This window comes from Vombatus ursinus, unplaced genomic scaffold (assembly GCF_900497805.2).
Source record: "Vombatus ursinus unplaced genomic scaffold, bare-nosed wombat genome assembly UNPS02014812.1, whole genome shotgun sequence".
Lineage (NCBI taxonomy): Eukaryota > Metazoa > Chordata > Mammalia > Diprotodontia > Vombatidae > Vombatus > Vombatus ursinus.
The window spans coordinates 38674567-38687619 of record NW_020954590.1 but is presented as its reverse complement, the minus strand read 5'-3'; the positions used below and the strand labels follow the sequence as shown (position 1 = coordinate 38687619).

At 35.3% G+C, this 13053-nt stretch overlaps 1 protein-coding gene across 1 annotated transcript in view; it reads left to right on the top strand.

Moving 5' to 3' along the window:
* Positions 1–8984, top strand: part of LOC114054141 (vesicle-associated membrane protein-associated protein A) — a 49647-nt gene extending 40663 nt beyond the window's left edge. The window contains exons 3-4 of the mRNA XM_027877285.1: positions 5612–5715; positions 8879–8984. Coding sequence (XP_027733086.1) covers positions 5612–5715; positions 8879–8971 — 197 coding nt within the window. The 3' untranslated portion in view covers positions 8972–8984. The remainder of the gene's footprint in view (positions 1–5611; positions 5716–8878) is intronic.
* Positions 8985–13053: the final 4069 nt, after the last annotated feature.

Below are 13053 nucleotides of genomic sequence, written 5' to 3'. Positions count from 1 at the left end.
GTCATTTCTTCACAATCTTATGCCATGACTTGTTCAGCCATTCCTTAGTTGAAGAGTATTCCCTCAAGTTCCAATTCTTTTTCACCATAAAAAGAGTTGCTGAAGAACTCTTTTTCTGTGCATACCCTTTGACCCAGCAATACCACTACTAGGTCTGTACCCTAAAGAGATCAAAAGAAAAGGAAAAAGACCTTTCGGGAAGTGATTGGTGAATTGTTTCAGTTTCTACTTTTTCTCTGGTTCTAGAATATCAAGACAGTTTTTCTTTATAGTTCAGTGAAATATGATATTTAGGCTCCTTTTTCTTTTAAATTATGGGTTTCATGTAGTCCAGATCTCGCCTTGATCTATTTTTCAGGTTAGTTTTTCAAATAAGATATTTCACATTTTCTTTTATTTAAAAAAATTTTTTTTTTTGGTTTTTTGGTTTTTGGTTTTTGGTTTTTTTGGTTGGGCAGTGGGGGTTAAGTGACTTGCCCAGGGTCACACAGCCAGTTAAATGTTATGTGTCTGAGACCGAATTTGGACTTAGGTCCTCCTGAATCCAGGGCTGGTGCTCTATCCACTGCACCACCTAACTGCCCCTATTTTTAAAAATTCTTTTGACTTTGTTTTATTGTTTCTTGATGTTTCATGGAGTCATTAGCTTCAGCTTGCCAAAGTCTCATTTTTAAGGAATTGTTTTCTTCAGTGAACTTTTGTACCTCTTTTTCCATTTGGCCTATTTTGCTTTTTAAAGAGTTGTTTTCTTCAGTGAATTTTTGTGTCTCTTTTACCATTAGGCTAATTCTGTTATTTTCAAGTGTTGTTTTCTTCCATAGTGAGTGAGTGAGTGAGTGAGTGAGTGTGTGTGTGTGTGTGTGCGCGTGAGCCTTTCGTCAAGTGTTAATTCTCTTTTCACAATTTTCTAGCATCACTGTCATTTCTCTTCATGATTTTTCTTCTCTCACTCTTATCTCTTTCTTTCTTTAACTCTACCAGGAACTCTTGTTGGGTTTATGTCCAATTAGCATTTTCTTTTAGGCTTTGTAGCTTTTTTTTTAAAAATTGTCTTTTGCTGAGTTTGTATCTTGGTCTTCCCTGTTATTGTAGTAGTTTTTTATGTTCAAGACCTTTTTCTTTTTCTCATTTTTCCAGCCTGTTTCTTGACTTTGAACTTTATGTCTTAAAGTTGGGCTCTGCTCACCTAGGAGTAGGGAGGCACTGTGCCAGGTTTTAGGCTTTTTTTTGTACTGCTATTTTCAGAGCTAGTTCTGTGGGTCTGCAAGTTTTCAGTGTTTCCAAGGTGGTATGATCCATGGAGATGTGCCTGCGCCCCCCTTTCCCTCCCCCCTTTCCACTCTGTTCTTTACCCAGAAAGGGCCCCTGGTCCCATGCAGCTGCAAGCACTAGTGCTTCTCTTGGCTTTGGAACTATGACCAGGCCCTCTGCTCTCCTGCAACTGCCTTGCTAGTGCTCTTCTCTCCCTGAACTGCAACCAGGGACCCTACTCCTTTGTGATTGACCACAGGTACTTCTCTCCACCTGGGAACAGCCACCTAAGACTGCATATGAACAATAAAGGTACCAGTCAGTGTCATCTGTACCCATTGTTAGCAAGGGATCCTCTAAGCAGTTGTCTGACTCCCTGGATCTCTGGGCTGAGAGCTCTGGAAGCTGCTGCTTGAATATTTAGCTTGTTTTGCAACCTTGGAGTCCTCTCTTTGAGTACTTTCCTTATATAGGAAGGACTTTCAAGAGAGTAAAAGGGGAAAGACCCAAGAAATCTAAAGTACTATTAATGCAACTTTAAATTTCTAGTGTCTCTTTTCTAGTCTTCAACAGCAATTAAAATTTTGTAGTATCATTTCTGAGTGTCACTGCATGGAGATTAAGTCCTTTGTTGTATAATCTCAATAAAAAAAACACTTGAATATGTGTTTCTCACATTTTATAAAAAGGAAACTAAAAGAGAGAACCTAGTATTTTCTCACTAATTTCAATGATAATTCCAGAGATTAATTTTTTTCATTTTTTTCCAAGCAAAATTTTTATTTGTATCTCGACAGCAGTAGATGGTTCCTTTGTTAGTACACGGTTGACTCTTGATTTGCATACGGACAGGACACAAAGAAAACCAGTTCTAATATGAAATTCAGGGATTCCTGATCTGTGTCATGAATCATAGAAGCATGATCTTTACTTAATAAATCTATGTAAAATGGATCTTCCTCTAGAGGGGTTTGCCAGGTTCTTTGCAAAGAGAAAAAAATGTGAAAATTTTTGATAATTAGATAGAGTCTTTTCAAATAGTCCCTTAATGTGATTTTACTGTTAAATCTATTACACAATGAATGAACACGCTTGAATAATGTGGTCTGAGGGCAATTGCTTCCCCAGTTAGAATGGCAGTTAAGCTTATACATTTACATGTTTTTTATGTTCTAATCTTTTCTAACCACATAATTTATAAAGAAGACTGTGTACCAGAAAGCTAGAATAGCTAAGGCCCAAGGTGTTTGGCAGTGGAGAAACTCACTAATGGGAGGAGTGGGGGCAGCATGGCAAAGAGATGTTCTGGGATGAGAAGGCTTGGAGGGATGGATAGATCTTACAGGTTGAAGAGGCCCCAGGTGTTGAGGGACATGCTAGGATGAGAGGGCAGCTGAGGCCTGAAAGTCCGAAGCAGAGCCAGCTGAGGAGTGAAAGTTCTCAGAAAGGACGAGTGTATATTTGTGTTGTAGTATTTAAGTATGTATTAAATTAAATCCAAGAATATCTTATATTGTAACTTGACTTCTTTCTTATTTTGAGGATATCATAATTGCTCTTTTTGTTTGTTTGGAATTATACTACATTCAAATAGAATAGTATGAAGCACTAGCATATAAATTGTTTAGGGAGATATTTAGTATAAATATATTGATCCTCTAAGTAAAGCCATTGAACCTTTCTAACTGAATTGAATTCAACTTGTTATAGAATTGTAATTATTATCCACACCTCTTTTGTCTTGTACTTGTGAAGTTAATTTTTTTATCCACTTTTGACTTTACATTTTTGCTTATTTAAATTTAATATTTTTTATTCCAATGTTCTAGTCTTGTCAAGATCTTTTTGATAGTGATTTTGTTGTCTGGTATGCACACGATCTTTGCTTTTCATCATATCATTGATAAAATAGTAAACAGTTTAAGTTGAAGTACAGATGTCCAGGACACTCCACTATAGACCATTTTGTAAGTTGGTACCAAACCTGGACGCTTTTTAACACTGGACACTCATCCAGTTTTGAAACCACAGAGCTATGATGTGGCCTAGATTGTATGTCTCCATATTATTGAGAGGAACAGGATGATAGACTTTGCCAAATACTTTCCCAAAACCTGGGTGAATTGTGTCTATGGTATTCACCTGATTACCAGTCTAATTTAAAAAAATAAAAAGCCTGATGTGACTTGTTCTTGAAGTCTTGATTATTTTTTCTAGATGCTAACCAAATACAATTTTGTTATAATGTATTCTAGAATCTTGCCAGGAAATTAAAATCAGACTTACTGGTGTATAGCTTGCAGGCTCCCCCACTCTTTTCTCTTTTGAAATTCAGGATATTTACCTTTCTCTAGTCCTATGGCATATCTCATTCTTCACAATTAATTTTAGTCTATTTAGATCCTATTGATCCTTTCTCTAAATTTACTTGCTTGAAATCTGGTCTTCTAAAATCTAGATCATGCCAGATGATCCCTGGCCTTTTTCTCTTCTCTCACACATATTCTGAGATGATCATTTACCTTCAAGTTTCCCATCATTTCTACTTGAGCAACTACTTCCACTTTGCTGGTGAGAATTTGATCTAGGACAGCAGTTCCCCTTACTGGATCCTCTTTCTTTTGATGATTGAAATTATCAATAGGGCAAGTGAATAAGTTATTAGCAGTTCTCTTTTTGGTCAAAAGAGCTTCAGCAGATGATGATGTCTATGTTAAATGAATTCTTCTGTCATTGCTGTGTCATGCTTCCATGCATGGCTTATGATCTGTTTCTCAAACTCCTGATTTATCTTTCTTATTCTATCCAGTGTAGTCTGTGGTGTAATCTGATGATTTATATCCCTCTGTTTCTTGTTTCTTGTTATCCAGCTGTCCCTGCTGTGAGATTAAATTTGTTTCCTTGATGTCGCTGGCCCTTAATACATTTTTGTTAGATACTTGAGTTCCTACAGTTTGTTGTTAGATCTATTCTAGGATTTTATCTTTTCTGAGTGTCTGGGCTTCAGTGTTATTTGTTTGTTTATTTGTTCATTCATTTACTTACTTTACATTGTAACTAAGTTCTGTGGTATCCAGTGCAGTGGCTGTAAATGGGCTATTTTCTCATCATTTTCAGTTGAAAGCCCTTTAGATTTATTGGGGCAGTGTGACATAGTGAAGAGAGCAGTAGCATTGGAGCCAGGAAGACCTTGGTTCAAATGCAGTCAGACACAGATTAACTGTGTAACTTTGGGAAAATGAATTTACCCCTCACTGCTACAGCAATTATCTGGGACTATAAATTGAAGAGATTGAATTTCCTTACTTGGAGTTCCCTATACCAATGAAATCAAGGGTGCAGGCCTCTGATCCCTATTCCCTATCCCTTGATTAGATTTGCAAGACTCAAAGCAAATACATTTTTTTTTAAAGTGAGGCAATTGGGGTTAAGTGACTTGCCCAAGGTCACACAGCTACTTTGTGTCAAGTGTTTGGTCTGAGACTGGATTTGAACTCAGGTCCTCCTGACTTCAGGGCCGGTGCTCTATCCACTGTGCCACCTAGCTGCCCCCAGCAAATACATTTTTAGTAGTCCTTGTTAAGTGTACTCCTCTGTTGTATACCTGACAAAATTAGGTACACATGTTAATTATGATATGATTAGGAAAATAACAAATTATACATTTACAGTTTACAACATGTTCCTTCTTATACCACACGGTGGCTCTGTAAGTCAATTTTCCCAGAATATATCAGCACAGTTGGGGATGGGAGGTTGGGAAATGTATTTGATTATTGGGACATTTTCATTAGAAATGCGACTATCTTAGAATTCTTTGAAGCACTTCTCTAAGCAGACATGATTTTCTAAGTGCTAACAATCTTTTAAATATTTTCCATTACCCTAGAATTTTAAGTGATGGGGAAAAGGGGATTTGTTTTACTGAGTACATCATTTCTAATCTAGGTGTCTTAATTTGAGGGGGGAAATAGTACTTGATCAGGAAATGCCAGAAACGGGACCTTAGTTAACTGTTAGTTTTCACAAATATTTGTTAACTATAAATTGAGACTAATGGGAATGATGTAAGTAAAAGCATGAGATAGAATTTTGAAGTTTTGTCAGAATTTTTGTTAGCTGTATCCTTACCTTTTTACTAACTAGTCATTTCCTCCCCATTTTTAAAAAATAAATTTTGCTTAAGTTAAATTAAAATTGTTCCCTAAGGGGTGTTGATTTAGGATGTTTAGTATAAATATACAAGCATTTGACTTGTCATATCCTTCCTAAATATAAAACATTACATCTCAGATACAGGGTAGCATATATGAGTAGAATAAATTTAACACAGTGTAATCTACTCCTTCTTCTTATTTAGTAATGCTACAGCCTTTTGACTATGATCCAAATGAGAAGAGTAAACACAAGTTTATGGTACAGACGATTTTTGCTCCATCAAACACTTCAGATATGGAGGCTGTGGTGAGTACATTCTGTAATGAATTCAGTTTTAGGAATCATTTAAGATGTGTAAACTATAAGGCATTAAGAAATATTGTGCCTCTATAGTCATCCCAGAGAGTGATTATTTAAAAACTTCAGCATTCACTACCATAGAATTTATTTTAAAATCAAAGATATTGTCAAGTGACCCATCTAAATGTATAGTTTTAACCTTTTTTTGATTTTCTTTTGTCTCAGTTACTAGGGTTTTCTGATTACTAATGGTGCATATGGGAATGTTAATTTCTTTCATGTAGAAATTTTCCTATTTTAAGATTTGAAGTATGAGCTCTCACACAGTTTAGTGTATAGTAATTGCAAGTGTTTCCAGAAATGACTATCTTGGAACAAAGTGTTAATGTTCACTAGCTACGATTATGAGAGTCACACCAGGTATTTTCAGTAGATTTTCCTTTCTATTAATTTGTTTTAATTCTCTTAACTGATTTTTTTTTTTGCAGCGAAGGCTATAAATATTTTTAATTTCTAAAGGTTCACATATATTTCTAAGTCTCAGAAATGTAACATGTAGAAGCTTCCCATTACTTTTCTTCTCTCCAGGAATTAAAAATGGTGCTTTTGTGAGCCTTTCTCTCTGTCCTTGAGAAAATGTTGCTGAAGAGCATCAGGCCTTGTATTTTCTTTGTAAACTTTTAAATAGAGATACCATTGTAGATGCCCTAATTCTCCTTTCTTCACTAGGCATTCTGGTATCTCAGATTAGGTGTGAATGTCTTTGCGTGTTTCACTGTGTGGTAAGAGTACTTCAGGAAGTTTTTCTTTTTTCTTTTTTTTTTTGTTTGCTTAGGCAGTTGGGGTTAAGTGACTTGCCCAGGGTCACACAGCTAGAAAGTGTCAAGTGTTTGGTCTGAGGCCAGATTTGAACTCAGGTCCTCCTGACTTCAGGGCTGGTGCTCTATCCACTGTGCCTCCTAGCTGCCCCATCAGGAAGTTTTTAAGCTAGTTACTTGTTAATTTTTGTCTCATATAGGTGTAAACTGGTCCATATTTTACTTTTGCTATTAATAACCTCCAAAAGAAGACATTGTTGTCTAATAGAGGACAAATGGAATTTCAGTTTCTGAAACTTTCGGTTTGGAAGCTGATGCCAATTTGGTACTTTCTACTTCTTGAATGTGGATCATTGCTAAAGCTGTCTGTTTCTTTTTGATCTTCAGCATGTCATTTAATCTCACCAGTTCCTTTTCCTCATCTGTAAAATGATGGGATTGGGTAAGATTATTTCTAAAATTTGTTGACTATTTGTCAGCTCCAGAACAGGATCTTGGAATAACCCTTTCTCTTCTTATCATTGATTACAATGACATAAGAAGCATATTGGTATTATCTAAAGGAAATATCAATGTAAAGCAGAAATTTATTTTCGAAAAAAATGAGTAGTGAAGCAAATTATTAATTCCTGACCTCTTGGTGGTAGAATGGTACACAAGAAAGAATGCAGAATTTAGAATCAGTTAACCTGTTTGAATTCTGGCTCCTTTACTCTCTTTCTGCCTTTGTGATATTAGCCAAATTACATTTGGGCCCCTCTCTGGGCCTCGCCTTTGCCATCTATAATGAGAAAATTGGATTAGATGTCCTCAGAAGACGCACTTAGCCCTAAATGATGATCCTGTGACCTTATTCTGTGTTCTTTATTGTTCTCAAAGTTAGTTTGCTGCACTTGTATTTTAAATACTAGAGTCCTAAGTTTAGTAGTGTTTAAAGGAGCAATTAAAAATAGTACTTTTTCAGAAAATCTGTAAACTTAACACAGAAAGGGAGCTCTGGCTTTGCATCTATATCTATCTATATATATATCTATAGCTGAAGCTATCTATAATTGAGCAATTAAGAATTAGTTTTTTTTAGAAAATCTGTAAACTTACACAGAAAGGGAGCTCTGACTTTGCATCTAATGGATATATCTATATCTATCTATGTTTATAGCTGAAGCTCTCTATAATTGAGGAAGCTTTTGAACTTTGAAGTAAGCATTATATATTTGCCTTCTGTCATATGTTCTGTGTTTAAAACTCAGGCCCTTTATAAAAGCTAGTCATTTGAATTGATTATTCAGTCATTAAAGTATAAAGAAAAATGCCTCAGAACGAGAAGCTTTGGAGGTTTTCCTCCTACTTTCTTTCCACAAAATGCATTTCTACTTTAACCTTTATTTTAAAAAAAAAAAAAAAAAAGTGAAGAAAAAACCCTCTAACCTTTAAATCCTATTACAACTTAAAGTTAATAATATTCTTTTACAAATAAGGTTCCAGTCAGCACTAAAGTATTTACATGGTTCCTAGACCTGTCCATGTACTCTAAAGCAGTGGTTTTACGTGTATGGCTTGAAACATTTCCAAGTGTGACCCAAACTAGATTAAAATGTAATTGGGAAATATTTAACAAACCAGATTAAGATGTGATTAAAATGGGAAATATTTAACAAAATAAAACTGCCCCCAATGTGTGCTTCTTAGGCTATTTAATCAAGATGAGGGAAGCACCACAATAATTAAGGAAGAGGGTTCTATTGCCTGGAACTTCTTGCTACTTTTACAAACGACCGAAGACTTTAAGACAATTTAAAAATGTTTAGGGGGAACAGACTATAGTTCACCTTATAACTTAGCAGATTTAGGAGATACTCATAGCCCAAGAGACTGCATTCTTTTTCATTGTTGTCACTTCAAATTCTGGCTTGTAGGATTGCTGAATCCTTAGTGTTGTTTTTAGCCCTAGAGACTAAGAAGCAGGAATAAAGGCAAAGTTGGCATTATAGAAAAAGGCACATAGTACTTTCTGTCTGCTTGTTTAAGTTCAGTCCTAGAATTGTGGAAAAATTCAGCCTATATATTCTGTTAAAGCTTGATCATAATAATTCATACTTTCACTTTATTGGAGCTTTAAAACATGTAATTTTAGATGAAAGGAAATATTGATTTTATTTTACATAATAAAATTTTGGTAAGCAGACCAAAGGTATTTTGTGGGGTAGGGGTGGGGAGGATGCTGCAGATTTAATAAATAACTCTCAAAACTGTTTTCGAAAATAGCATGTATGTATTGTATTATATGCATTTTATATGAATTGAGAGAGAATTGTTATTTAGATTTTTGATATGTAATAAAATTTTTTTAGTGGAAAGAAGCAAAACCTGATGAACTGATGGATTCCAAATTGAGATGTGTATTTGAAATGCCCAATGAAAATGATAAATTGGTAAGTAGATAATGTAATTAGTAACATCACCATCTTCTGAATATCCCAAGTAGGAGGATAAAGTTCTCTATTCTTTTCAAGTTGCTTTTGCTTATAATGTGTTGTTTTTGTGGGTCCTTACATAACTTGTATAACTTATATTTTAAAAACTAGATACTTTCACAAATTTTTTATATTGTATACATTAAAACAAAAAGAAAACTTATTTTCAGTCATCTGTAGACATATTCTGTAAAAGAAAGTACTTTGAAGGGTTTATTTAGGTTTATTATAGGATCACACTTTGCCTGAAAGGGCCTCATAAAAGAGAAGGAGCATTTTTGAACTCTTTGAATGTAGTCATATACATTATTGATTAGCCGAAAAAGAGATAAACTATTTGAGTGTATATGTGTTTGTGTGTATGAGCTTATCTACACCTCCTCCAAAATAATGATGCATTAGTACCCTAAAGAGAAAATAACTTTATATAGATGAGCAGTTTAATAAAACAGAGTTGACTATTTTAGAAATTTCAATACATTTTAGGATCATTGTTAAAATTATTATCTGGTTTTAGGTATTAACATGCAGCCTTAAAGTTAACATTTAATCTTCAATTGTAAAGCATGTAAAAGAAGAAATAGCTGGACAAATTAGTAAAGCTTGATTAATTTAGGCTGCAGGAGCTTAGAAAGACATTAAAGTCTTTTAGCAGTGCTAATAGGTAACCTTTTCCATAGCTACAAAACTTAGATTATTAGACAGTTCTTCCTTATATTGAGCTGAAATCTCCTTGCCTATAGTTTTTCCTTGTTAGTTCTAGTTCTGTTCTTGAATAAGTGTCTGTAAAGTTTTATAGGCAAGGCTAATTCTCTTTGTTAAGAACAAAGGCAGTGACATAAGATTATGGTAGCTTCTCTAAGCTCATTGAAAGTATATGAAGAAGGAAATTGTTAAAGAAGTGTCATATCTTGTTAGGTGAGAAGAATAGAGCTATTTTCAAGATGCTGTGGCTGAATCTGTATACTTTTCAGGGCTAGATACAACTTCTTGTTTTTCTTGGTCCCAAAGAAGACATAAGAAAATGTACCTCCTTCCCCTTTGCAGAAGTGAGAAACTATGGCTATAGAACATTGCTTATGTTGTCAGATTCAGCTGATATGTTGGTTAGTTTTGATGAACTCCACCCCCCCCTTTTTATTTGTTACAAGGGATAAATCTCTGGGTAGAGGTATGTATTTGGAAATTAAGATGATATAAAAAAAATCAATAATAATTTTGAAAGAAGTTCTTGGTTTGGTGGCAAGTAGCATAAATTCCAGATCTCTAGCATTCTTTTTCACCTTACATAATCAGTTGTCAGATCTTGCCATTTCTACCTTTGTGTCATCTCTCCCATCCTACCCCCTTTCTTCACTCACATAGTAGGACTTCTCTCTTTTTGATTATGCAAAAGCCTCTTAATTTGTCTCGCTCTTTCAAGTCCCCAGTCCATCCTGTACATTACTGCCAAAGTAATTTTCCTTAAGTGTCAAGTTGACCATGTGACTCCCCTATTTAATCAACTCTCATGACTTCCACTGGGCTCTGGGATACAATATGAACAATTCTAATTTAGCTTTTAAAGACCTTTACAACTTGCTGCCTTTCTAGCCTCACTGTGTGTTTCTCTATTCTGTCATTCTTCCTCCTTCCTCCCACCTCCACCCCAAGAATCTAGCTAAATTGATCTTCTCTTTGTCATACATGACACTTCATCTCTGATGTCTTGGCTTTCCTGAATGCCTAGAATGTACCCCTTTCCCACCTCTGTCTCATAGAATCTCTTTTCCTTTAAGATGCTGCTCAAGCACCATTTTTTGCATGAGCCTTTCCTTATCCTCTCAGCTCCACTTGTGCTCTCCATCCTAAGCTACCTATATTTAACAACTTTGTATATATTTCCATTAACTTTATTTTATGAATATCTGTGTGTTTGTGTGTGTATACACACATACATATACTTGCTTCTGCCATTAGAATATAAACTTACTGCAAGTAAGAATTGTTTCATTCTTTGTACTTTTATTTCTAGTACCTAGCACATTGAGTGGTGCATAATAGGTACTTAATAAATACATTATGATTAGAAGAATGCCTGTTGCCAACGTGCCATATTAGTCTACTTCTTGTCATACTTTAGTTTCCTGTTCATTTGGCTTCCTTAAGTCCAGCCATGCATTTTTTTTTCTGCCATGGAAGCAAGCTACATGTACCTACCACTTCTTTCTGTACCCTTATCTTTGTTTCAGTAAGTCCAATTTCCTCTCTTGGCACATTCCAACCCAGTTCTAGTTTCCATGGACCATAGCACTGAGTCCTTTAGAACTACTGTAAACTCCCATCTATTCTTTACCTTTTCTTTCCAAATATTTTTGCTTCTTTACTTTAACTGAGAGAGATTTTTTCTGGGAGACATCTCTGACAGTTGTCATCACTGGATGCCATTCATTTTACTCCCATCAACTTAAGGACTAATCAGAGTGGTTGATGTGTGCCTTGATTTCCCATTGCCTGACTATTTCTCTAAAAGATTTCCTGTAATATTATCAGTATTAAAATAAAATTTCTTATTTTGAATGCATGCAGACCATTTATTTATTTAATATAATATTTAATGTTGCTGTCAACTAGTGATTTCTCAATTTTCTCAGTGACTTTTACACCTGGCCTATGATCTTTCTCTTTTCTCTAACCCTGACCTTTGAGGTCTTCCATATTCATGTTGATAACCACTGGAATTTGCTGACCACATAATTTCTTACTTCCTTAACTCTGATGATCTTATGCTACCCCACCTCAGACACCCACACCCTCATACCAGCATGGTTGTACCTATACCTTACCATGTCTCAAAACTGTACTACCTCCAAAATTGGAATTTTATTGACTATATGTACTTTTTTCTTTCTCATGTCTTTGTTCTTTACCCTCATTAGCATCCTTTTGATTCTCCTTGTTCATTTCCCTCATTCTGGCTTCACTTGTTTCCATATCCATTTAAGGAATACCATCGAAGAGCTGCTGTGGCTTATCCAGAGAAAGGGTAAATCAAGATAGAGAGGGGACCAGAAAATATTAGCTCAAACTTCATATGCTTGGCAATGGGACATTATAATCTTTTTCAAGTATTTAAAAGCCTGTTCCACTAAGTAGAGATTAGACTTGTTTTGCCTGTCCCCATATGACTAATATTAGTTTTTGCCGAGGCACTTTTCAGCTCAGTATAAGAAAATATTTCTTAACAGTGAGTTCACCAAGAGTGAATGGGCTTTTAAAGTAAGTAATTAGTACATCTTTGCTGGTCTACAAATAAAGGACAGATGGAATCTTGTAGAAATTTCCTGTGGTAACATTGATCTTTTAGATTCCTTCTAATTCTAGGATTCCTTTATTTTTATGACTCCATGGTCTGCTGTGGCCCTAGAATTTCTCATTGCCCATTCCCCTCTTCAATTGTTCCTGACCCTGGATGACTAGCTGACTTTTTTTTAAAAAATTTTTTTGGTTAGTCCTATTCGCATTCCATAGAAACATCATTGGACAAAGTAATGAAATCCAATTGATTTCACCCATAGTAGATTCAGTGCTGCTCAGTAATCTTTCTGTTCTACTCTTATTACTCTCATTACTCTCTTCTTATACTCTTATTAGATACTCTCTTCGTTTGACTTAAGAGATACCAAACTCTCTTGGTTTTTCTACCTCTCTGTCTCTTTAGCTAGGTCAATGTCTTCTTTCCCATCCCTTAATATGAGTGCTGCCCAAGGGACTGCCTTTCCCCTCTTCCTCTTAGTCCTTGTCCCCCTTTCTTTCCATTGTCTCTATTATTTCCTTTAATCTCATTCATTCCCTTTGTTTCAGTTATCACCTTCGCAGATTTGTTGCTCCAGCTGGACATCCTACTGGGATTTCTACACATGTCTAAGCTGATCTCATTATCAGCCTCTTAAACTTGCTTTTTTTTTTTTTAAACTTGAATCTTCCTGTCTGTGTGGCACCTCTATTCAACACTTTTGTGTGTGTGAAATTGGGTTGTCTTTGAAAATAGTAGGATTTTTTTGGGGGGGGGG